Consider the following 27,121-nt stretch of genomic DNA (forward strand, 5'->3'; position numbering starts at 1 on the left):
CTTGTCATTTTTGTTATCTAATAAGTGATCCCAACACCAGACACATCTTCCTCTCTCTGCCTCTGTGACTCCCTTGTCTACTCCTCCCTCCCCACCAATAATTCCCTTGGCACCTGCCCCTGTGAGCACAGGTGATGCTCCATTTGAGCCCACGGCTCCTTCCTCGCCACCATTTGGGGCCTCAAACAGTCATTCTAAGTGAAGTAATAGTTCACATGTGAACCTGCAGGTATCATCAGCTGCATCCAGTGCTCACTTTGTGGATTCCTCTACATTGGAAAGACTGGACGCAAACTGGGAGATCGCTTCATTGAGCACCTTTGTTCAGTCTGTCGCAATAGCAGGGTTCATCTAGTGGCCACCCATTTCAATTACCTGCCCCGTTTCCTTGTTGACATTAGTCCACGGTCTCATGCACTGCCAGACTGAGACCACTCACAAATTGGAAGAACACCTCATATTCTGTGCTACCTCCAACCAGATCACATTCACTTCAACCTCTCCAGTTTCCATTAGCCCCACCCCTCTCTCTCTTTTCCCCTTCACTATGTCTCCTTTCCTAGTTCTCTCTCCCCATTGTCTCCTTTCATCTCTGCATCTAAAGAGCCATACCCCTCTCCTGATCAATGCTTTCCTTTCATCTTGTCCTCCAATCCATGCCTAATTATTGCCTTTCCCCACCCCCCCCCCCCACTGGCCTGTGCTCCTACCCCCACCCCATCTACCCTCCTCCCCCAGCCTTTTTAATTCAAGTGCCGACCTGCTTTTTGCTCATTCCATGAAGGGCTCAGGGCCAAATCATTGGTTATAGATCTTTACCTCCTGTGGATACTACAAAACCTCCCAGGTTTTCCAGCTTTTTTGTGTTTTTATTATTGCACATTTTCAATTACAGAACAATTATTTTAACAGCTCCAAAATTAAAGTTCACTTATACTGTTGTCTGTTTTGTATGGATTCGTACCGAATACTTAGCATCACTCGCAATACTGTCGTTGAATCGTAATGGCTGAATTTTTTTTTTAATTTACAAGCCTCATTACTCCATTTCTGTATCTGCAATTTCCATTTTAAACAATTCTTACATGCTGAGGAATTTTCTGCCAGATTAAAAATGCTATGCCCACAGTTGTAAAGAAAAACTTGACCCACCATAAATTTATCAAATCCTGAATGCAATGCCAGTATTAGTGGAAAGAACTCCACATTGGCAGTTTCTTTTATAACAAAACTATTAAGATATTGGACAAAATTCAAGACAAAAATAAAAGTGACTCATTTACACCTGTGCATTCAGGTCCAATACCCCAAGGTGCTATTTCTTGCACTCTATCAAATACACCTTACTTCATCTCAATCCCCATGTGTAAAAATATGGAGGTTTTCCTAAACCAAAACAAAATGCAACTTCTTACTTATTTTCTTTAAGGATAATTTTAAAAAAATTTATAAATAAACAAAATAGTTGCCTACTTTCAAGAATGAATAAATGCAAAATTAAATCCCAATCCAGTATTTGTGGTTAGGTTTTTAGCTGTGCCTTTCATAAGGAAACAGTGTACACTTACCGATATTTCTGTATAGGCCTTTGGTTCACATAAGCTAATTTTCTTCGAGAGTACTACACAGTGCAAAGCAATAGCAAAAGCATTTTTTTTAAAAAAATAGCTCCCTTTTTAACATCAGAGAAAAATGAGCTCATGCGAGGTTGGATTGAAGGTCAATACAGAAGTTTTCAAATCCACTTAAAAATCATGAAAAGTTTTAAAACCAGATCAATAGAGAAGAGCATAAACAAATGAACAATATTAATGAAAGAATAAGTATTGAACTGCACACAGCAACCAGAACACTTAACAAGACAAATATTTAAAGAACAATGCAAATGCAATGAACGCATGTAGGAATGAATGAAGTGGTTCCAAATAACTAATAGCCATTATCCACGGTTCATCTCTTCTTCACCCCCCAATTGTTTTTAATCAATTGTTGCAATTTTAACAATAGTAAACATTTTGCCAGAACAAATTTGTCGCAAGTGTTGAACTTTCACTTTGCTAGTAACTGTTAAGTGCAGACCAAAACAAAAATGTCAATTTGCTTTTTACAAAAGTGTACATTAGTTTGATTTGTTTTTTTTTCTTGAAAAACTATTATTAAGTTAGAGTAATTTCAAATTTAAAATGCTTATTTTATTGCATGTTGAAATGGCTCTTGCTTCGATATAATGTTTCATTTTTTTTAAGGTAACTGAGCACACAGGCTTTCTAAAAACCAGAAGCAATTTTTACACCAATCAATCCTACCAGAGGCAGTTAGAAGCAACTCTTCATTGAAAGACACAGATTTCCTCAGACAGACTGGACTTGCATAGCCAGAGTGGGGAGGGGTACAACTATGCAGAGCATCAGAGCGATGGAGATGTGCACTTTTATGATGGAGGGAACTGGAAGAAAGAGGAGGGGAACTGGGAAAGAAGAAAATCCTAGGCCCCTTGGGGAAAGCTGCTGCTGTAGGAAAGCAGTAGAAAAAAGATGAAGTTGGAGATTCAGAACATCACACACAGAAGAAAATACACATGCAAAGTCATATGTAAGCAAAACCAATTAGATATACATTCTGCAAAATGAACACATATACACAAAATGAACACAAGTTCAAACAAATCAATGAAAACTCTCAGGATGAGGATGTAAAAATTAAACTACTGGTAAACACCTCTCTGCATGTTGAATTAAAAAAGCCATTATTAGCACAGTCATTTCTTTCTATTAATTAATTTTTTTTTAAATTACCACTTTGGAGGTTTCAATTAAGTGCTAGCAGTGCAGTCTTTCACGGCAAAAAGATGTCCTTGTAATTAGAAAGAACTCCTTGGACAAAAAGAAGCAATTTGGACAGCCTCTCAATTAGATGCTTGCACTGAGGGTCCACCCACAGATAGCTTTGTTTTGGATACTCTATCTTTCTGATGGGCATTTTCCTCCACCTCACTGTAAGTACTAAGCAGAAGTTAAATTTTCCTCATCTTAAATGCATCACAAATTCTGAAATCAGGGTAATGACACTCCTACTGATTTATATTTCAAATTTAAAGCCTTTATTCCTGTTGACCATTAGCCATGTCCATGGAGCAGCGACAAACCTAATTAGGATAATAATATCCAAATCAAAATCTCCTGCGCCCATAGACATTTTGAAGTGCATAGATGTTTAATACAAGGCAAAACTAATCAGAGCAAAATAAAAAGGAGAGGAACAAACCAAATATAGTTCATTATTCCTCTGCATCCTATAGAGAGCAAAGTCTAAAAACCGTGCTGCTACAGTAATAAAATTGTACCTTCTTCTGTGCCTGAAAAGATCAGAAAGTCCTCTGTGCAACTGCTTCAATAATTCTGTATCCATCCTGTAATTTATGATACCCATAGCAATGTACATCATCTTAAAAGGTTTTGAAATTAAAAAGCAAATGGGACCAAAATTTTAAATGTATGAAAGAGATGTGTTGTCATCATAAAAACAGACAATAATTGCATTTTTAAACCTGTACTCGACATCAGCTCCAGCTGGGCGAGAAGCTAGCGCACGATATTGTGCATTGACAGAGCAGTCACTAACCTGGCATCATTATTAAAGAATCTATTTAGTTTGATCACTCAGCTGCGAACTAGTCACTGAATCAGAGCAGGCTCAGCAAATTATTCCTAATACCTGGGAATTGGTATCAAAGTTTAGATCAATAACTGACTGGACAAGAAATAATCCCTCCCTACCACATTGCAGAATTTAACCTATCAATCAATATCACAGATTCCTGATCCACAATTATCGTTTGAAGTGGGGAGAATTCTCTGGGAATCTTAATATTTACGCAATTCAAACAACATCTAATTTCACAGAATGAGCAGAACCAAACCCATCCCAAAATCTAATTAGAGCTACAAATATGTCAACCTGACTCAATTTTACCACCAATAACTCTTGGCAGTCAAGAAAAATGGGGAACATAAAGCAAATTAGCTATCATATCATGGAGTGTCAGAGGGGCAGAAAAACAGACTATCGGTAGTTCTCAACTTACAACCTATGCAAGTTACATCCACCAGCACATACAACCAAATTTTTTTTTTTAAATATTGTACATATGCTGAGATTCTTCACTGAAGGTTAATTTGTTGAATTTTTTTTTGAAAATTTGCTTAAACTGACTTTGTTCAGAAGAGTACAGGACTTCAAAAACAAAGAAGTCTTTGGTGAAGATGATCAAAGAGTAACCATTTACTGCTAACCAAGTGCAAGACTGGAATCACATCTGTTAGACATGGATCAACACACACATACATCACAATTTCTATCCTTTAGTTCCTTGCTGAGACCAGTCTTAATTATTGGCATGCTGAACTTTAAATGCTATCATTTAACAACCTCCAGCTTTTATCCTTAGCCAGTAAATCTGATTCTACCTTTGGCAGGTCAGACTCATTTCTAGACATATTATTTTGCCTCCTTCCTGATCTTTCTCTTGTAATTCTATTAAAGTGCTCACTGGTCATTTGATGTTCAGATCTACAGTATTCTATACTAAACATTTACTTTTCACTGCTTACCATTGCAAGCAATACTTATTTGTCATTTGATGTTCAGATCTACAGTATTCTATACTAAACATTTACTTTTCACTGCTTAGCATTCCAAGCAATACTTATTTGTCATTTGATGTTCAGATCTACAGTATTCTATATTAAACATTTACTTTTCACTGCTTACCATTCCAAGCAATACTTATTTGTCATCTGATGTTCAGATCTACTTTATTCTATACTAAACATTTATTTATTTATGTTTCTACTGCTGAATGAGAGACATTCAAGAACAGATTTTGTATCAAAGGTGGTTCCAATTGTTGCCTTGTATTTTCTTCTTCAGACAATGAAAATATATTAACAGCTATAGACCACAAATTAAAATTCCATTGTAATCATATTTGTTATATAATGTTATAATTTGTTATATATGGAGCAACTCAGCAAGTTGGGCATTAGAACAAGTGTTTAGAGTATTCGTTTATTTAAGATCGTAGAAACAAACACAAGACTTAAAATATTAAAGTAACCTGCCTATTTCTGCATGAATTCATGATATTCCACATCCTAGCTTGGAGCTAAATCCATGCTAATCTTGTGTCATAATTCTAATGCCCCACTTACCTACTGCCAATTCAAAACATATTGCCTTGCCTTGGAAATACAGTCACTGAAAATAGAACTGGTGAAAGTGGATGCAATTTTTAAATCTCAGCCCCAAATGCTATTTTAATTAAAGATCAGTAACATTGGTATCATTAAAAAAAAAATGAACAGGATAAACACAGAATCCAACAGTTGTAACTCGAGATATTTACAAACCAAACCATTGTAGACCTGCTGGAAATTAAGGGAACTGCAAAATCCAATTCTCTACTTTTATCCCCCCTTAAAGGCAGGTATTTGATGTTTCCGAGTAAATAATTACACTTCAATGACTGAAAAAAAATCCAATGCTCTTTGCTATTCTTCAACGTTGAACAAGAGAGTAATGTGATTAGGATTTCATAAGCAGGATGAGGTGCTTCAAGTGCAAAGAACACAAATTTACAACAAAAAAAGTGGGGTGGAGATGCCTTACCAGTTTTAGGTGTCAAACTCAAATCTGTGTCAGAAGAGGAGGATTGTCGACTGTAGGACTTGGAAGGTGAAAAGGAATAGGTTTGATTTTTCAGTGGGGTGGAGGGTCCAGATGAATGAGTAACAGGGTTGGGATCTTCACTGAAGGGGACCCTGCCAGAAGAAGTGGGAAACACATTCAGTAACCCTGTGCTAAGGATCTAATCAACGTTGGAATGACCCAAATATAGGGATGATAGCAGTTGCTTCTATGTGCAGGCTGGAGAAAAAGCCAAAAGGCAAAGAACTGCTGCCCATCCATTGAAGATTCTGGGAAGGTAGCTGCTGCCCAGATTTGCACATTACACATAGGGAACAGGTTAAAAATTCGAGAGCACAAATCAAACCATGTACTGGAAACCCGAGCAAAATGAGTACACAAATAAAACAATGTGAAATATGACTTTAAAAGTACATAATGCATTTTAATTCAGCAACCAAAAGAAAGCTTGAGTATGCGGAACTGAAACTCATGTTTCCTTATTCTGGAACACCAAAATAGTGCATCACAGCTAAACAATAAAAGCAAAACCAATTGTTAAGTAAATCTCTGGCAATTCATCCGTAAACCAGAATATACTTCTGCAATATTCCAACTTTAGGAAGTTTGCTTGGACCACGGTTTTTGGTTGTGGAGCAGAGTTAGTGGTTAAGTTAAGAGTTCAGATTTTGGGCAGCTTACTGCACTGCCTGCTTTCCATTATGCATTGAATCCCTCTCCCTGTGGCCCACTTTGCCCCAGCTCCTCAGCCGGTGCAGTCTCATACCAGTGAAGATGAGTGTAGGAACAGACACAGAGAAGTTCTGAGTTAGTCTCGAGCCCGTAGCTGTGTGAATTGGGCTGTTGTGAGTCGAACGGCATCCATGGCTTGGCTGGTGCACCAAAGGAGACCTGACAGAGAGAAGCAGGAGCCAGGAGAAAAAAAAAATACACACAAAAACACTGTAAATGTTAAAAAAAGGTAAGGGAGCCATGGTAAAATTTTTATATAATATACAATCAGGACCACCAAAAAATCTCCCTCTACCATTTAGTGAATTTTTTAACAAAAAAAATCACAATCAGCATGGAGGTATTAAAATAGTTTAAAAGTGACACAAAAAAAAGCTCTAATGGTTGCTGGTTAAAAAAAAATCACAATAGCACAGATTTGCCCGACTTTTAAGATTACAATTTTTTACCTTCAGATTATCCTATTCAATAGATCACATCTACTTGTTTTTTTTAACCTATTGTTTCACTCCACTTGACTGGAATTAACTGCCAGTAATACTGCATTTTAAGTCAAATGAGCATTTTTTTTTAAAAAAGAGGTTGACAATGAATGTTTTGCCAAAATTTTATGCTGTGACAGAACCTACAAGGCTCATTTACTTTTTTGGATCACATTTTTCTCATTTAGCTCTCTGGGACATCAGGCGAATTGCAGAGCAGTCTCTAATAATAACTACCTTTAGTTGTTAATCGTCAATGAAAATGCCTTCACTTTGTTGACAGAAATTTGGAGTACTATAAAGTGAAATGATCTCTGATCAAAATGAAAATCTTCCAAATTAAATCTAAGGAATTTCTTCACTTGATCTTTAAAAATGGAGGATTTATAAAATGGGAACCTTTTAATCTGGAATCATTGCAAGGCATGTTCTTCTGAACTTATTTTTTTAATAGAACCTTCAAATGGCACTTAAAAGCGTTGCTTTAGTGAATGAATACAATTTCATTCACTTAAGCAACACCTTGACACACAATATAAATCAGTCTTCTAACATCTAAACATGTTGGAGAATAGAATGCAAACAGGTCAAAAAAATTACACCACATTCACTTTGTAATTATCTGTCCTGTAACAGAGTGATTTTCCAAACACAAAATTTGTTACTGTGAACAAAATAGGTTTGTCCTTTACAAACCAACCACTGGCAAACAAGGGAAAAAAACAACTTGTTTTTGCACCACTTCCACTTGAGAAGAGCTGCATAAGTATTGCACCATGAATTCTCTGCTGTTCTTTGACCATTGTAACTGGTTACATGGATTATGAGATTGTGGTCCACTAATGTGTGCAAGCTTTACTGGACTCATCTAATCTGGAAATGAGTGGGGCAATGTCCAGTGAATTTTCAGATTCATAATCATAAGGAAGATTAGCAATAGCCAACATGGCCTAGCACCACTCGAGGATGTTGAACTGATGGAGGTGTTTCGAAGTTGTCTCAGATGCTTATATATATTCCACTAAACTCCACATGACAGCAGTTCGGAAAATGGAAATTTACAACAGAATTCACAAATTTGAAATAAGGAATAAAAATGCATGCTGGAAAAAATAAACCATTTTTTCTCCAACCCATATTTCTCCATGCAAGCACAGAGGATGTGACCAAACTTGAAGGAAATCATGATACAGATGTTTTTCAGGAAGACAACCCCTCCATAATATGTGGGTGGCTTGTACCATATATGCTAGCTCTTCCTTTCCTTTAGTGAATTTGTTGGAAGTTCCACAGGAAGAGTCCAAGGAATAAGTGCCACTTCAGAGGGATTCATAGACAAAGCTTCTTAATGAAAGGCTCATGTTTGGAGAATCGGGTAGATACAGTCAGGTGTATTGACCATTAACCCAGGGAGCCTCGTTTAAAAATACTTTCTCTCGCAACTGCACACATCGTTCCTCACCCTGATAAATATAAATTTGACAAAATGATAGAAATTGGATAAAACATGATTTCAATTGGATGTCAAAATGAAAAAAATACAGGTAGTTGCTTTTCAAATCTTTAAACTTTTTTTTTATAAAAACAACAAAGGGAAGACAGTACATGAAAAAATACAGGCTTAAATATGTAGCAGCCATTAATCCCTTGAGAACACTTAGAGAGCGCATCTGGAAGAAAACAACATCGGGAGTTGGTTGCTTCCTCTAGCTTTCAAAGAAGCATTATTCATACCTACCAAATAAAGAACAAAATGACACAATTATATATAAAACTCAAAGCTGATATATCATCATAAATTCCAATACAATATTAACGGAGAATTCAATTCCTTCGATTTATGGAAATATTTCTGCAATTTAAATAAAAATTACAGCAGTAATGGGATCACATCTTCAGACATTTTATCACACAGAATTTATACATACAAAATCAATCCATAAGATTTATTGTTATGCATGTGTAGTTGTTGCTGCTCAAATGCAATGATTTCTTATTCGAACAAGACTTAAAAGGTTTGCTGATAGTTTAGAGGGTTTGTACCAACAATTTTGAAAGCTGTTTAATCACTTTGCAAAAAAAAAATGAGCAGCCATCATTCTATTTTAAAAAGGTAGGAAAATTAACAATGGCACCCTCCTGCTAAAAGAGGAGAGCTCGGGGGAAAAAGAAAACCTCCCCATAAAATTTTACAACCTATAAGTAAATTAGCTTAATCTGGCAAACGCAGGCCTTCCATCTTGCTGCATCTCAACCCTTTCCACCTACTATATGTCATGACTACTGTTTGCATCTTTTTTTGCATGAAAAAGCCATCCTTGCAATCCAACCAATCCCAAAATGGCAACTTTGATTGTACTACAATCTTTAAAAAAAAAACTACAAATGCTGAAAATTTTAAAAATAGAACAGTTAAGAAGAAAGCTTTGTGACTGAAAGGTCAACTCCAACATTTCCTGCTTTTATTTTAAAAATGTGAACCATCCACACGTGCTCCTCTGAATTCCTTGGCTCCTTCTTTCACTGTCAGTTTGCTGCCTATTCACTGCTCTGGTGGCTGTCCCTTTACTGGTTCATATTTCTAGTGCTTCTTTCCACCTTGGATGTACACACAGGTAACTGGGTGAAGAGTGGGATTTGAACATGCATCCAGCAGCCCAATTTGAGATAACCAAACAGGAGACATTGCAACATATCAGAAATTCAACCCTGGAAAGAGTTAAACAGGAAAGTCTGCAGTCGCTGTAATTGCAATGCACAAAAATGCTGGGAAAACTCAGCAGGAGGTCTTACCTTTAACTGAATGACTTAAAAATATCCTCACCCCCCCAAAAAAAATCAGATCAAGATAATCCAATTAAGTTTTGTTGCAAATAGTAGGGAATAAAATTAATGACACTTGTTCTGTCATTAAACATTGAATGTGAATTTTCTGAAAAGATAGCCGCAATTCCTTTGATTTCCATTCTTATCTGTAGATTTTGACATATTAAAAACTTGTTCACTGTCCAAAACAATTATTCTCTTCATACATCACCCACCTGATATCTCAACTCTCGCAAGACTTTTCAATAAACTTCAAATGTGAGCAAAAAATATATTTCTATGATAGGGTGTACCTTGGAATAAGAAGTTTGTAACTTCCATGCTTCAATGTCAACATTTTTACATTCTGCAATCACACACTCAAAAATTACACAATATGCACCAAAACCCAGGAACATGCAAGTATTTACAAAATATGCTCAAGCATCAAGATTCCAAGCTCTCAAAGAAGTTCTCGGTGAAAACTACAAGGTGCCATTCATAAACAGAATGCAGTATAAAGGGAAATATGAATAAAATCCCATGTCAATTTTTATTATAATGGGATATCCCATGCATTCCTCATTGGATATATTTCCCATGGCTCTGACTGATATAATGAAGGCTTTGGAATTCATCAGTAGCTTTTCATTAAGACCACAAGGAGCTCATTCTGCTAAGAATGCAGAAGTCAGCCAGGTACAAGAATTTACCTCAAGGACTATGGTCAAGGGAAAGGAAACATCTGAGCCCTTCACCTCCTCATAGAAATACTGCTCTGAGAATAAATGGAGTACGTAATCTTAAAGGTCACATAGTAGCCACTATTGGTATGTGTTTATGGACATTGGGCAAGGACAGGATGCAGGCACAGGCATTCAATTAACTTCCTCCTTCAAAAGAAAGAAGACAAGTAGAGGGCAAGAAGCAACCACATTCCTTGTGCCCCATGAGTGGTTCACACCACATATTGGAAATTTGTGCAAATATACATGCATGCATATGCACTCTAGAGTTTGGCGACACCTTGTGATGAATGGGCTGTGATGCCTTCACAACATGTAGGTTGCAAACATTTGCTACCTTGTTTCACAGGTGAGCTCCTTTCTATGAGGCAAAGAGCATGGAAATAACATCCAAGTGCACGACAATGCCTTCAAAAGATAAGGGAAGGAATTGGAAGATTAAAACAGCACAGTTGAAAATGCTGCACATCTTTATAGCAGTGAACTGAATATTCTGCATACCACTGTCTTTATTAATATAGAAATAATATTTGCCACATGAAAGTCAAAGTTAAGAACATGCAATGCTATGCTACTTGAGCCTATGCTACAAAGATCAGTGGAATAATATACCATAATTGGTTATATCCAATGCAAGAACAATCCCATTTCCCTGTGTTTGGCCCATTTCCCTTTAAACTCTTCTGGTCCACGCACCTGTCTAAATGTCTTTTAAAAGCTGTAATTAATTGTATCTGACTCTACTGCCATCTCTGGCTAGTTGTTCTATACCCTACACCATGTATGTGGAAAAAACTTGGCTCTTTAAATCTTTCCCAAAAAACCTGTAGTTTTAGATTCCCTCACACTGGGAAAAGAACTTTGACGATCTACAACCCTCATAAATTTTATAAACTTCCATCATGTTAACTCCTCCACCAAGAAAAACAGACCCAGCCTATCCAATAAACTCAAGCCTTTCCCCACCTGTATGCCTCCTTCTTCACTATTACCATCAGGCCACCACCTCTCCCTTACATGGCTCCTCCTTCATTCCACTTTAACTCTCCCTTCTTGGCCACCCCTATTTCCACCCCCCCCCCCCGACCTTTGTCAGCTTTCACCCGACACTGTCACCCAACTCCACCCCACTAAAATCCTTCATCCTTCACCTCTGCTTGGTCCATCTCCAACCATTCACCCCTCTCCCTCCCTTTAATGCTACCTGTCTTCCCTTTCTTGTTCCTGAAGCAAGTTTTGATCCAAACATCAACTGTCCATTTCTCTCCAGGATGCTACCTGACCCAGTAAGTTCCATACAGCAGTTTGTTTTTACTTTAGATTCCAGCATCTCTAGTCTCTTGTGCCTTCATCCTCTCCAACTTAATCACATCCATCTTAAAGTGTGGCAACCATATAATGACACAAAATACTCATGATTTTACAACTGTAATAACATATCCCAAAACCAGAAGCAAACAACTGTCATAAAACCAATCAAAACTAATCAAAATGTATGCAATGTTCATAATTCTTTTTTACAGTTTTAAATATTTTGGCATATTCGGTTATAAATTTTGCATGAGAAATGTAGCACTGTCATTGCAAAGGTTGAAGGATTACTTATAACTTCTTGCTTACTTTAATGAATTGCCCTAGTTACTGCCCTTTAATTTTCTATGTCTTGCTATCAAACAATTTCAGGATAAATGGGATTTATAATTGCAATACATCTTTGCACTCAGCCATGCTGAAATAGGTTTGAAATACAAATCTTGCATGCAGTGGAAGAAAATTTATGGGGAGAATGAAAATGGATATACTTGTAACCTTATACTTACTCTTTGAGGTCTTTGGATGGAGAACTACATGGAGGTAGAAATGATGTAGCTGCATTACTCAGTTTATCCAGCGTACATGCAGTCCCAATAGCACGCACCACTAACCCAGATTCTCCTTCCAAGTCAAAGCACTGTAGATAGCCCACAACAGCATTGCCTCCCATCTCAAGAACTTTGAGGCCAATTTTCCTTTGCAGTTCACCTATTAATTAATGATATAGCATCATTTTATTATTCAGCGTTCAAACATCACCATGCTTGCACGCACCACTGCAAAATACTACAACTTGGCCTTTCAGGCAGAGAAAGAGTTTGGGAAATGACTGGTATTAAATGAATATTAGTTTTTAAAAAGATAGTACCTAAATTACAGCAGTCATTAGAGATAGTACCACAATAACAGTGCACCTTACAGATGGGTGAATGAAATACACACCTTACAGATGGCACTTTGATGCAGAACACTCCTGCCACATTAGTTATTGGATTAATTTTAATTTCAACTATTCCATGGAGTGCAAATCCAATGAAATAAGTAGAGTGGCTAATCAACAGGTACGTTATGTAGGACTAGATGCTAATATTACACTCCTGAAGCTTGCTGCCTAGACTCTGCGGGATAGCCAAGTTAGCAGGTGGGCGCCCTCCTTCCTCAGTGTTTCACTGATAGACCAATGACACCTCCGGAATCCCGGCGTACCGGGCTCACCCCTTCAATGCCATTCACTCACTTGGGTGCCCAGGTACAGTAAAGTCTTTGGAACTTTTGCTGTTATAAACACAGAAGGTATTTGGTAATGCAACAAGCATGTTGCATGGATCCATCGGGCACTACTTCCCTAAAGTAGAAAGTGTGTGCATTTGGTGAGATTGGAAATTATCGTAGAATCATACAGCACAAAAATGAAACCTTTTGGCCCACCCTGTCCATGCCACTGCAATGTCTACTACGCTAGTCCCATGTGCCTGCATTAGGCCCATATCTTGCTATGCCTTTTAAATCTAATTACCTGTCCAAATGCTTTTTAAACATTGCATCTGCCTTGACCGCTGCCTCTGGAAGCTCATACAGCTAGCAGCTAGCCACCACCCTCACATAGCTCCTTTGAATTTATTCCATTTAAACCTGAAACCTGTGCCTCAAGCCTGGTGGAAAAAAAGACCGCAAAATTATTATTTTTTTAATTTAACTGAAAAAAAAATTACCCATGCAGCATGGTAACAAACCATTTCAGCCCATGAGCCTGTGCCGCCCAATTACACCCTATAACCACTGGTACATGATGACCTCAATTTTGTAATCCTCTTTAAGGTCACACCATGTTCCAGTGAGAATAAACCCAGCCTATTCAAACTTTCCTGATAAAAACAGCTCTTTATTCCAGGCAACATCCTGGCAAAACTCTTCTGCATTCTCTCTATTGTCATCAGAACCATACTCCAGGTGCAGTCAACAAAACGATTTCCCATGATATGGTGAAGTTGGGAAAGAGATGCTATTCTGGTAATATGATGAAAAGCAGTGGCTGGAGGAAAGATTCAAGATTCAATTTATTATCACAGTAATAAAACAGTGCCATATTACATGAAATTCCTTTTTGCCTGCTGCAAGGCAGACAGATTCACCAATGGCAGGAATTGCCTAAGCGTCCCTCCCTTGCAGTCAGATTTACATTCAGACAGTCAGAGAGAATCAAAACAGTCCCTCCAGTCACCAAATGTCTGTAGATTCGCCTCCAGCGCTTCCGCAGCCACACAGAGTCCAGTCCAAACCACTGGCGACCCAAGCTCCAGATCTGAACCTCTGATACAGGCAAGAACCCTTCAGTGCTCTCGGCACCTTCTGGCATCCTGATTCCGATACCTGGTGCCCCTCCAGCCAGTTCGAGCCAGTCTCCAGCCTGACACGAATCTCCCGACAGCCCACAGCTTCCGTGGGTTCCGCGCCTCGAGTCTCCAGCAGCCCACTGCATGCACTAGTCCCTCACCCCCTAATTGGTCCACTGCGGTGGTCACCATCCCTGCGGGTCACCTCCTCCAATTCTCTTACTCAGACTGGGGGGGGATTATTCCCGTCATCTGGTAACTATTGAGTTTGGTATAATCAAGCCAAACCTCTCAAACGTGCTGGATACAGGATTGGGATTAGTCCTAATAAAGGCTCTTTGAAACATTAACTCTTTTCTCTTCCCATAGATACACCCTGACCTTCTGAGCATTTCCAGTATTTTCTGGGGTTCTGGGGTTTTTCCCCCAATCAAGCACACTAGTATATTGTAGTATATTGCTTTTTCAACTCATGTTTATACAGCCACTAGACATTAGACATTAGACCACACGTCAAACTCTGGCCCACAGGCCAAATTTGGCCCGCGATATAATTATATTTGTCCCGCAAGATCATTTCAAAAATGTATTAGAGGTGGCCCGCCCTGCAGCGAGAGCCGATGCTGTTTTTTGGTAATGTCACCCCCACCATCCTCCCCCTTCATTGCACATCCTTCCCCATTGTAACACGAGAAATTGTAACACGAGAAGTCTGTCGATATCATCAGCCGGCAAGCCAGTTGGAAGGCTCCCTGCACAATCAGTCGCTTCTCCCACCTGTCGAGCAGTGCGGAAGATGGGCGAGCGCCTGTGATTTTCTGTCAGCGCGACGGGCATGGCAGGCTGCGCACGGCCCCTGGGCTGCGCGAGCCCAGCACGACTGGCACCGGACGGCCCTTCCACAGCGCGAGCGCACTTCTCCCGGTCGCCACGGCCTTCAGCGCTTGCACCCGCGTGGACCCCAGGGACGGATGGTTCGGCCCTGCACGTGAAGAGAAAGATGGTGGCTGTCCGCAAAGGCTGATCGGCAGCGCGCTGGGCCTGAGTGGGTGGGTAAGCAGGGGTGGGCAGAGGGTGTAGGTGAGGAGTAAAGGGCAGGGGAAGTTATGGTGGTGCGAGGGGCAGTTAGAGGGAGGGATGAGTAGAAGGAGGAGTGGATAGGGAAGAGGTAAAAGAAGAGGGGCGGGGGCGGAACGGGCCGCGGGGAGGAACGGGCCGCGGGGAGGAACGGGCCGCGGGGAGGAACGGGCCGCGGGGAGGAACGGGCCGCGGGGAGGAACGGGCCGCGGGGAGGAACGGGCCGCGGGGAGGAACGGGCCGCGGGGAGGAACGGGCCGCGGGGAGGAACGGGCCGCGGGGAGGAACGGGCCGCGGGGAGGAACGGGCCGCGGGGAGGAACGGGCCGCGGGGAGGAACGGGCCGCGGGGAGGAACGGGCCGCGGGGAGGAACGGGCCGCGGGGAGGAACGGGCCGCGGGGAGGAACGGGCCGCGGGGAGGAACGGGCCGCGGGGAGGAACGGGCCGCGGGGAGGAACGGGCCGCGGGGAGGAACGGGCCGCGGGGAGGAACGGGCCGCGGGGAGGAACGGGCCGCGGGGAGGAACGGGCCGCGGGGAGGAACGGGCCGCGGGGAGGAACGGGCCGCGGGGAGGAACGGGCCGCGGGGAGGAACGGGCCGCGGGGAGGAACGGGCCGCGGGGAGGAACGGGCCGCGGGGAGGAACGGGCCGCGGGGAGGAACGGGCCGCGGGGAGGAACGGGCCGCGGGGAGGAACGGGCCGCGGGGAGGAACGGGCCGCGGGGAGGAACGGGCCGCGGGGAGGAACGGGCCGCGGGGAGGAACGGGCCGCGGGGAGGAACGGGCCGCGGGGAGGAACGGGCCGCGGGGAGGAACGGGCCGCGGGGAGGAACGGGCCGCGGGGAGGAACGGGCCGCGGGGAGGAACGGGCCGCGGGGAGGAACGGGCCGCGGGGAGGAACGGGCCGCGGGGAGGAACGGGCCGCGGGGAGGAACGGGCCGCGGGGAGGAACGGGCCGCGGGGAGGAACGGGCCGCGGGGAGGAACGGGCCGCGGGGAGGAACGGGCCGCGGGGAGGAACGGGCCGCGGGGAGGAACGGGCCGCGGGGAGGAACGGGCCGCGGGGAGGAACGGGCCGCGGGGAGGAACGGGCCGCGGGGAGGAACGGGCCGCGGGGAGGAACGGGCCGCGGGGAGGAACGGGCCGCGGGGAGGAACGGGCCGCGGGGAGGAACGGGCCGCGGGGAGGAACGGGCCGCGGGGAGGAACGGGCCGCGGGGAGGAACGGGCCGCGGGGAGGAACGGGCCGCGGGGAGGAACGGGCCGCGGGGAGGAACGGGCCGCGGGGAGGAACGGGCCGCGGGGAGGAACGGGCCGCGGGGAGGAACGGGCCGCGGGGAGGAACGGGCCGCGGGGAGGAACGGGCCGCGGGGAGGAACGGGCCGCGGGGAGGAACGGGCCGCGGGGAGGAACGGGCCGCGGGGAGGAACGGGCCGCGGGGAGGAACGGGCCGCGGGGAGGAACGGGCCGCGGGGAGGAACGGGCCGCGGGGAGGAACGGGCCGCGGCGAGGAACGGGCCGCGGCGAGGAACGGGTTGAGGGGAGAGGCAGTAGAGGGGCGTGTATAGGATGGGGTGGGTAGAGGCAGAGCGAGTGGAGTGAGGGGTGAGTAGAGGTTGGGTAAAGGACTGGTCAGGTAGAGGGATGGTGGGTCGAGGGTGAATAGAGGCCCAGAGCCTGAGGAGTGAACAGGAAATGCTGAGTCCTGATGCAGGCCAAAATGGAGACAGCCTGTGAATGCTGACTACATCTCCACAGGGACAAAATATGTTTCCCTCAGGTCAAGCAAAGGGTGAACTTGAGCTACCTACTCCTGACCTGTAACATTATCCTCCTAAAGTTATATCCTAAAGTTTAACATTACATATGTTGAAAGAAGAGAAAACATGCAGATGTTGTTGAAAGTTTTCAATAAATATTTAGTTCGGCCCTCTACTTAGTCCAAGTTTTTAATTTTGGCCCTCCGTGAATTTGAGTTTGACACCCCTGCATTCGACCATCTATAATAATATTAATTACTCAGTTGTAACATCCATCCCCAGTAAAAATCTATCCATCTTAAAATTTCTTAAGATGTTCCATAGCACAATGTGGAATAAGCTCTGGGATAAAATACTGCTTTATATCAAAGATATTGTCAACTTTCAGCAAGATTTCCTACCTGACATCAGTGAGATTAGCCTCTGTCTGGCTTCATTTGATGCCCGCGGTGTTCGTATCCTATCAATCCACTGGTATTCAGGATCTTCATTTACCACCAATTCTTCAACAAATCCATGGATTGTTACTGCTTTGTAGCACTTTGGAATGGACGTGGCTGTGGGCAGAAAAAGAAGCAAAATTGAGGTAATAGCATTAATTATTTAATCCTGCTGAGATCTCAATTTATAATCCATGGTTTAGAATTTCCTTTCTCTGCTGGTTGTATATGGCAGTCAGATAAGACATATGCATCTAATCACCTCAAGTTTTCAATGACAAAACACCCAATGAACTAGGTTCAAAATATGGTATTAAGACGGGTGGCATGAAATTTGCAAATATCAAGAAAGGGTATACTTAAGAATTGTAAATGATAAAGAGATGGTGAGAACTTGTCATTTTGTTCCAGGACAGGCTTTAAAATACTTACCCTGAAAATGGTTACAAATTCGCTGTTTCATCTATAAAGTGACTTTAATGTGGAAAGTTGCTCCACAGCTTGGCAGGAGCAGAAAAAAAAAATCAGAACTCATTTAAAAAGTAGAAGATCACTTGCTATTCATCTTATCTTGCTATTCATCTTATCTCCCCTTCTGTGCCAGTTCACCATAGCCCTCAAAACCCTGACCTTTCAAAAATCTACTCTTTAAATAGCCCCAATGATCCAGCCTCCATAACATTTCAAGGCAGAGAATTCGAGATTTACCACTCTCTGTGTCCCAACACCTTTCAGTTGTAAATGATCAAACTTTATCTTGCAAACTCATCTCAAAAAAAATACTCAATGAGACAGATAGTAGGCAATAACTAAAAAGCATCTTCAAAGCTGGATTTTAAGAGCATCTTAAAGTTATGGGGGCAAGAGGATGAAGAGGCTAAAAGAGACATTCGCAAACAATGGACTTGACATCGATGATTGGAATTGGAGGATCAAGATATTACGGGTAAGTTAATAGGACTGGAATATATTGGACAAAAAGAATGGTAAGACAACGGCATTATTTGAAAACGGCAGAATTTTTAAAACGGAGACATTGCCTAATTGAAAACCAATGTCTCGTCAGCAAGCTTGATATTAGTTAAGGTTTTATTACCTGCTGGTAGTTCCTGTCTCCAGCATTTAGCTGTGAATTAAAATTGTCAGGGCAGAGGGTAGGCGGCGGCGGCCCCGATCCGGGCAGGAGCAAGGGGGAGGCGGCGGCCCCGGCCTCGGTCGAGTGTGGAAGGCAGAGGCCGGGTCCGGGCAGAAAGTTGGAGGCGGCGGCCCCGGTCCGGGCAGAAAGATGGAGGCGGCGGCCCCGGTCCGGGCAGAAAGTTGGAGGCGGCGGCCCCGGTCCGGGCAGAAAGATGGAGGCGGCGGCCACGGTCCGGGCAGAAAGTTGGAGGCGGCGGCCCCGGTCCGGGCAGAAAGTTGGAGGCGGCGGCCCCGGTCCGGGCAGAAAGTTGGAGGCGGCGGCCCCGGTCCGGGCAGAAAGTTGGAGGCGGCGGCCCCGGTCCGGGCAGAAAGTTGGAGGCGGCGGCCCCGGTCAGGGCACAGGGAGAGCAGCGGCGGCCCCGGCCTCGGTCGAGTGAGGCAGGCGGAGGCCCCGGTCCGGGCAGAGAGTTGGAGGCGGCGGCCCCGGTCCGGGCACAGGGAGAGCAGCGGCGGCCCCGGTCCAGGTCTGGGCAGAGGGTAGGCGGCGGCGGCCCCGGTCCGGGCAGGAGCAAGGGGGAGACGGCGGCTCGGCCTCGGTCGAGTGAGGCAGGCGGAGGCCCCGGTCCAGGCAAAAAGTTGGAGGAGGCAAGGGCCCCGGTCCAGGCACAGGGAGAGCAGCGGCGGCCCCGGTCCGGGCAGAGGGAAGGCGGCGTCGGCCCCGGTCCGGGCAGGAGCAAGGGGGAGACGGTGGCCCCGGCCTCGGTCGAGTGAGGCAGGCGGAGGCCACGGTCCGGGCAGAAAGTTGGATGAGGCGGCGGCCCCGGTTGGGGCACAGGGAAAGCGGCGGCGGCCCCAGCCCCGGTCCGGACAGAGGGTAGGCGGAGGCGGCCCCAATCTGGGCAGGAGCAAGGGGAGGCCCCGGCCTCGGTCGAGTGAGGCAGAGGGCGGCCCCGATCCGGGCAGAGAGTTGGAGGCGGCGGCCCCGGTCCAGGCAGTATGGGCCGACCTAGGAGGGGAGGCGGGGCCGACCTAGGAGGGGAGGCGGGGCCGACCTAGGAGGGGAGGCGGGGCCGACCTAGGAGGGGAGGCGGGGCCGACCTAGGAGGGGAGGCGGGGCCGACCTAGGAGGGGAGGCGGGGCCGACCTAGGAGGGGAGGCGGGGCCGACCTAGGAGGGGAGGCGGGGCCGACCTAGGAGGGGAGGCGGGGCCGACCTAGGAGGGGAGGCGGGGCCGACCTAGGAGGGGAGGCGGGGCCGACCTAGGAGGGGAGGCGGGGCCGACCTAGGAGGGGAGGCGGGGCCGACCTAGGAGGGGAGGCGGGGCCCCTCCATCCCGGGTAAGAAAATTGCATAGGAGAAGGCCACTCCGATATAAAACCTACGACCCAAGGACCTCGCTGCCACGTCCCAGCTTGCTTGGCCACGGCACATGAACCATGGGTGTAAAGGGTGGGGCCAGTACTGCGCACACTGCACTCCACCTAAAAGCTCCTTTGCGCAGGCCAGAGGACAGGTCCACGGCCGCCCCCTCCACGGCCGCCCCCTCCACGGCCGCCCCCTCCACGGCCGCCCCCTCCACGGCCGCCCCCTCCACGGCCGCCCCCTCCACGGCCGCCCCCTCCACGGCCGCCCCCTCCACGGCCGCCCCCTCCACGGCCGCCCCCTCCACGGCCGCCCCCTCCACGGCCGCCCCCTCCACGGCCGCCCCCTCCACGGCCGCCCCCTCCACGGCCGCCCCCTCCACGGCCGCCCCCTCCACGGCCGCCCCCTCCACGGCCGCCCCCTCCACGGCCGCCCCCTCCACGGCCGCCCCCTCCACGGCCGCCCCCTCCACGGCCGCCCCCTCCACGGCCGCCCCCTCCACGGCCGCCCCCTCCACGGCCGCCCCCTCCACGGCCGCCCCCTCCACGGCCGCCCCCTCCACGGCCGCCCCCTCCACGGCCGCCCCCTCCACGGCCGCCCCCTCCACGGCCGCCCCCTCCACGGCCGCCCCCTCCACGGCCGCCCCCTCCACGGCCGCCCCCTCCACGGCCGCCCCCTCCACGGCCGCCCCCTCCACGGCCGCCCCCTCCACGGCCGCCCCCTCCACGGCCGCCCCCTCCACGGCCGCCCCCTCCACGGCCGCCCCCTCCACGGCCGCCCCCTCCACGGCCGCCCCCTCCACGGCCGCCCCCTCCACGGCCGCCCCCTCCACGGCCGCCCCCTCCACGGCCGCCCCCTCCACGGCCGCCCCCTCCACGGCCGCCCCCTCCACGGCCGCCCCCTCCACGGCCGCCCCCTCCACGGCCGCCCCCTCCACGGCCGCCCCCTCCACGGCCGCCCCCTCCACGGCCGCCCCCTCCACGGCCGCCCCCTCCACGGCCGCCCCCTCCACGGCCGCCCCCTCCACGGCCGCCCCCTCCACGGCCGCCCCCTCCACGGCCGCCCCCTCCACGGCCGCCCCCTCCACGGCCGCCCCCTCAAAAGATGCTCACAAACTCAAGCTAGCATGCAGGAACATCAGAACCATGCTATACAAGGCTGAGAGCCACCGACCTGAACGTCGGCCTGCCCTCATTGCACATGAACTCCTCAGACTTGACATCGACATAGCCGCTCTCAGTGAAGTCCGCCTGGCAGATGTAGGCAGCCTCCAAGAACGCGGCGCAGGTTACACACTCTACTGGTCTGGCCAGCCTTTGGATGAATGACGCCTCGCTGGTGTAGGCTTCATGGTCAAGAACTCCATTGCCTCCAAACTCGAAAACCTCCCGACAGGCCACTCGGACCGGATCATGTCCATGCGACTCCCCCTTCAAAACAAGCGTCGCATCACCCTTATCAGTGTCTATGCTCCAACCCTCCAGGCAGAACCAGCAGAAAAGGACAAGTTCTACACTGACCTGCGCAACCTCATTCAACGCACCCCTACAGCCGACAAGGTTGTCATCCTTGGCGACTTCAACGCTCGCGTCGGCAAAGACTCAGAAACCTGGCCAGGAATCCTGGGCAAGCATGGTGTCGGCAAGTGCAACGACAATGGGCGCCTCCTGTTGGAGATCTGCGCAGAACAGCGGCTTGTCATTACAAACACCCTTTTTCAGCAGAGGGACAGCCTGACGACTACCTGGATGCATCCCCGATCCAAACACTGGCACCTCCTGGACTACATCCTGGTGCGAGAAAGAGACAAACGAGATGTGCTCCACACCAGGGTCATGCCCAGCGCGGAATGTCACACTGACCACCGGCTGGTTCGCTGCAAGCTCAACCTTCACTTCAAGCCAAACCCCAGGAACAGTAGAGCCCCTAGAAAGAGGTTCAATGTTGGAAACCTGCAGTCAGACGAAGTGAGAGGAAACTTCCAGGCAAACCTCAAAGCAAACCTCGACGATGCAATCCGCCTCACGGACTCGTCCCCTGAAACTGCTTTAGTTGCCCATTCAGAGCCAGCTCTTCAGCGCTTGACGTCCTGTTTTGCGGAAACTGCCAAAATGTTTGGCCTGGAAGTCAGCCTGAAGAAAACGGAGGTCCTCCATCAGCCAGCTCCCCACCATGACTACCAGCCCCCCCATATCTCCATCGGGCACACAAAACTCAAAACGGTCAACCAGTTTACCTATCTCAGCTGCACCATTTCATCAGATGCAAGGATCGACAACGAGATAGACAACAGACTCTCCAAGGCAAATAGCGCCTTTGGAAGACTACACAAAAGAGTCTTGAAAAACGACCAACTGAAAAACCTCACAAAGATTAGCGTATACAGAGCTGTTGTCATACCCACACTCCTGTTCAGCTCCGAATCATGGGTCCTCTACCGGCATCACCTACGGCTCCTAGAACGCTTCCACCAGCGTCGTCTCCGCTCCATCCTCAAAATTCATTGGAGCGACTTCATCCCTAACATCGAAGTACTCGAAATGGCAGAGGCCGACAGCATCGAGTCCACGCTGCTGAAGATCCAGCTGCGCTGGGTGGGTCACGTCTCCAGAATGGAGGACCATCGCCTTCCCAAGATCGTGTTATATGGCGAGCTCTCCACTGGCCACCGTGACAGAGGTACACCAAAGAAGAGGTACAAGGACTGCCTAAAGAAATCTCTTGGTGCCTGCCACATTGACCACCGCCAGTGGGCTGATATCGCCTCTAACCGTGCATCTTGGCGCCTCACAGTTCGGCAGGCAGCAACCTCCTTTGAAGAAGACTGCAGAGCCCACCTCATTGACAAAAGACAAAGGAGGAAAAACCCAACACCCAACCCCAACCAACCAATTTTCCCCTGCAACCGCTGCAACCGTGTCTGCCTGTCCCGCATCGGACTTGTCAGCCACAATCGAGCCTGCAGCTGACGTGGACTTTTACCCCCTCCATAAATCTTCGTCCGCGAAGCCAAGCCAAAGAGATAAAGTAAAGCAGAATTTTGACTGATCCAAACATAATGAAACAAAGAACAAATGAGACCAGTTTGGAAGTCTTAAGATCCAGAGATTACAAATGGGTTACATTTACATACAAGTTAAAACTCAGGCAGAATAAGGTGAAGTTATGGTGGTGGGAATTCATGAGTACCTGGGTCACTTTGGAATGAAACAAGAGGGAAAAAAAAGTGGTTCATAGTCTGGCCTTTGGGCAATATCAATCTTTCTCCAGTCTGCTGGAGGAACTCAGTGGGGCAAGAGGCATATTTGACATATCACAAGATCATACAAGATATAAGAGCAGAAGTAGGCCAATCGGCCTGTTGGGTCTGCTCTGCTATTTAATCATGGGCCCACTCCCTGTAATGCTTGATGCCCTGATTAATCAAATATCTGTTAATTTCTGTCATAAATACACCAACAACATTCCTTCTACTGCTGACTGTAGCAACAAGTTCCACAACCACTGGCTAAATAAATTTCTTTACATTTCTGTTTTAAATTGACACCTTTTAAATCCTAAAATTGTGGCCTTTTGTTCTAGACTCCCCTACCATGGGAAACAACTTTGTCATATCTACCCTGTCCAGGCCTTTCAACATTCAAAATGTCTCTTGAGGTCCGCCCTCATTCACCTGCACTCCAAAAAGTACAGTCCAATGTTCTTCATATGCTAAGCCTTTCATTCCTGGCATCATTCTAGTATAATCTTCTCTGAACCCTCTCCAATGTTAGCACATCCTTTCTCAAATAAGGCAGCCAAAACTGTACACTATACTCCAAGTGAGGGTCTTACCAGCACTCTATGGAGCCTCAACTCTTGTATGCTATTCCTCTAGAAATGAATGCCAACATTGCCTTCACTTTCTTCACTGCCAACTAAATCTTTAGGGTATCTGCATGAGGACTTCCAGCCTCTTTGCATCTCCGAAATTTGAATTTTCTCCATATCTAAATAATAGTCTGCCCATCTAGTTTTTGGACCAAAGTGTATGACCGTCCACTTCCCAACAAGGTAACTTCATCCGCCATCTCTTTGCCCATTCTTCTCATCTATCTAAGGCTGCAGAGGGACTTTCTATGATCTCTGCACTACCAGCCCTACCACTTAGTTTGGTGTCATCCTCAAATTTAGCCACAAAACTATCTATTCCTTTATCCAAATCATTTATATACAACGCAAAAAGAAACAGCGCCAACACTGACCTCTCCGGAACACCACTGGGTAACAGGCAACCAACCTGAATAGGATCCCCTTATTCCAATCTCTATTTCATGCCTATTAACAAATACTCTACCCATGAGCTCTCATCTTGTCAAGCATCACATAGGCACCTTGTCGAAGGCCTTTTGAAAGTCCAAATACTCACCATCCACTTCTTCTCCCTTGTCTAGACTAATAGGTCTATAGTTTCCTTTCTGTTTCCTCCTTCTCTTCTTAAACAACAGAGTGACATTTACAATTCTCCAGTCCTCTAAAACCATGCCAGAATCCTGAAGATCATTACCACAATCTCTGCAACAAGCTCCTTTAAAACTTGAGGGTGCATTCCATCAGATCCGGGAGATCATTTTGCTTCCCAAGTACCTTCTCTCTTGTAATCTTGACAGCACTCATTTCACTTCCCAGAGACCCTTTAAGAGTCCGGTAAGTTACTAATATCTTCTACCGTGAAGACTAATCCAAAATATTTGTCCAGTTTTTCTGCCTCCGTGTCATCTTTCCAGTGTCATTTTCTAATGATCCTATGTCTACTCTTGTTTTTATAATTCTCTTTGATATTAATTGCTGATCTCCGTTCATTATTTCTTTTTCTTCCCAATCATCTTCTTAGTTGCCTTCTCCAAGTTTTTAAAAGTTACCCAGTCCTCGATCTTCCCACTAATTTTTTTTTGCCTTCTCTTTTGCTTTTGCTTTAACTTCCCTCGTCAGCCGTAATTGTCTCATTTTTCCGTTCAAAACTTTCTTTCCTTTTGGTATGTACCCGCCCTGCATTTTCCTCATTTTATGCGGAAACTCCAACCACTGCTGATCTGCTGTGTTCCCTAATAATGTGCTATTCCAATCGACGCTGGCCAGGTCCTCTCTCTTGCGGCTAATTTCCTTTACTCCACTGAAGCATTGACACATCGGACTTTAGCCTTTCCTTTTCAAATTTCAAAGTGAAGTTGATCATATTGTGATCGCTGCCTCCCAAGGGTCCCTTTACCTTAAGATCTCTAATCACCTAATTTGATAGCACCCAATCCAAAACAACTAATACCCCGGTGGGCTCATCAACAAGGTGCTCCAAGAAGCCGTCCTGTAGGCATTCCACAAACTCTCTCCTGGGTCTCCTGACTTTCCCAATCTAGTTTCATGTTTAAAATCCCCCGTGGTTATCGGAATATCCTTCTGACGTGCCTTTTGTATTTTGTAGTCCACGTCCCAGCTGCTCTTTGGAGGCCTGTATACAACTGCCATTAGGGTCATTTTACCTTTACCATTCCTGAACTCAACCCATAAGGATTAGATCTCTTCTGATTTTGTCATTTTTTTCCCAATGATTTGATATTGTTATTTACCAACAGAGCCACACCACACCCTCTGCCTCCCCTTGGACATTCAGCTCCCAATGACACCCATCCTTTAGTCACGACTTCGTAATGGCCACAACATCGTATCCTCCAATCTGTAACTCTGCTTCAAGATGCAATTCTTCATCAGGACTGGGCCATTGTCAAACTGACAACTCATGAGTTGACAATGAATTATACATACAAGGAATTCATAAAAGTATTGACCAATATGGAAATAAACTTACTACAAAAAAATTTGACTCCACATGATGATTGTCTGAAGCGATTCAAATCATTGAAGAGATCCACCTTCACCATAACATTAATTTCTCCTCTGATACCTATTTAAAAATACATTAAGTGATTTGAATATTAAAGTGTAGAATTAGAACAGATCAGTCAAGCTTACATGAAAACTATCCATTTTCTTTCATTGACAAAATTTTAAGAAAGGATATTGAATCACACAAGCACTCTTCACAAAATTTCTCCACCAGGTTTTTGACGTGTTCAATGCAATTAAAGGAACTGGCAAGTTAGGCAGATGAAAACTATTTCCTTTGGAAGGGTACATCCAAAACACCAGGGCACAATATCAAAATTAAAGGCACTGAGTGGTGATGTCAGAAATTCTTTGTGAAACTGTGGTAATATCCAAGTTCGATTTCTGTTGATTAAGGGTATCAATGACTCTACAACCAAGATGGGAAAGTGGAGCTTAGCTCAACCAGCTCAAGAGACCAACTGGTCGCCTCCTATTCCTATATTCCTGCCCACTTCTTGAGAACCCATCATTACCTACAAGCACGTCTTTCAATATACTAGAATATCTTTACTGAATAGATTAACACAGAAGTAGTTATACAAAAACATATGCAATCTTAGCCATTCATTTACACAAATTATGTTCTTTTTAATTATACAGAAATTGATCATGTGTGCCTAGGGTCCAAAAAAGCATGAAACCAAATTAGAAGATGGTAGTAAGGTGATTTCTAGTAGGCTCCTTCACCATTGTGTTTAGGTTAATTGGCACAGAAGACTTGTAAATTAGTTGTTGGAAAGTTGTCAGATATTTTTCTATCATTCTCAGACAAAGTAAATGCTTTAGCTTCTTTTCTTCCCCCCCCCCTCCCTCCTCCCCACATAGAAGCATTTATAAACTTAGAATTGGGTGTTATGAGCCCAGAGGGCCCCAAAACCCAGCAGCAATAGATATTCACCAAGACAAATGGTTACTTAAACAAAAGTTGGTCTTAATTATCTTTAAACATGAAAACAGGATCAAACTTTTACTTAATACTATTAGCTTAACCCCCCTTCTAATTCTAAGTGCATGTGTATACAAGTTCCAAAAAAATTCTTTGATTCACAGTCCAATCTCACTTTTCACTCCTCCAAGTTCAGCTGTATCAGGCAATTCCTAAACTGTGAACAGAATTTAACATTTATGAATTTCACCAGGCTTTGGTGCTTGAAAGGTAAATGGTTACTGCTCAGGAAGGTTCTTGTCAGTTTTCAGAGAGAGATTTGTTGCTTGTTGGACACCCACAATTGATTCCTTTAGATCAGCCACTTCAGTGTCTTGATGAAGAAACTTGCCCCATCAGGGTTTTCTAGATGATAACGTCTT

The 27,121-nt window shown here is 46.0% G+C and overlaps 1 protein-coding gene across 17 annotated transcripts in view; it reads right to left on the minus strand.

Annotated features, from left to right (window-relative positions):
* c2cd5 (C2 calcium dependent domain containing 5) overlaps positions 1-27,121 on the minus strand; it is a 143,664-nt gene that overhangs the window by 91,664 nt on the left and 24,879 nt on the right. For 12 of the 17 annotated variants that reach the window (XR_011348028.1, XR_011348027.1, XM_069908603.1 and 9 more), the window contains 4 exons: positions 25,734-25,829; positions 17,354-17,509; positions 12,292-12,493; positions 5,668-5,819 (listed from right to left, as the gene is read on the minus strand). Coding sequence is in view for 14 of the 17 variants with exons in the window: in XM_069908603.1 (XP_069764704.1) it covers positions 5,668-5,819; positions 12,292-12,493; positions 17,354-17,509; positions 25,734-25,829 (606 nt within the window). In the remaining 3 variants the exon portion in view is untranslated. Of the gene's footprint in view, positions 1-1,568; positions 2,169-5,667; positions 5,820-6,472; positions 6,656-12,291; positions 12,494-17,353; positions 17,510-25,733; positions 25,830-27,121 lie in introns of those variants that run through there. The other 5 variants (XM_069908604.1, XM_069908600.1, XM_069908610.1 and 2 more) reach the window with 4 other exon arrangements.

The sequence above is a fragment of the Narcine bancroftii genome, chromosome 13 (assembly GCF_036971445.1).
Source record: "Narcine bancroftii isolate sNarBan1 chromosome 13, sNarBan1.hap1, whole genome shotgun sequence".
NCBI classification, from domain to species: Eukaryota; Metazoa; Chordata; class Chondrichthyes; order Torpediniformes; family Narcinidae; genus Narcine; species Narcine bancroftii.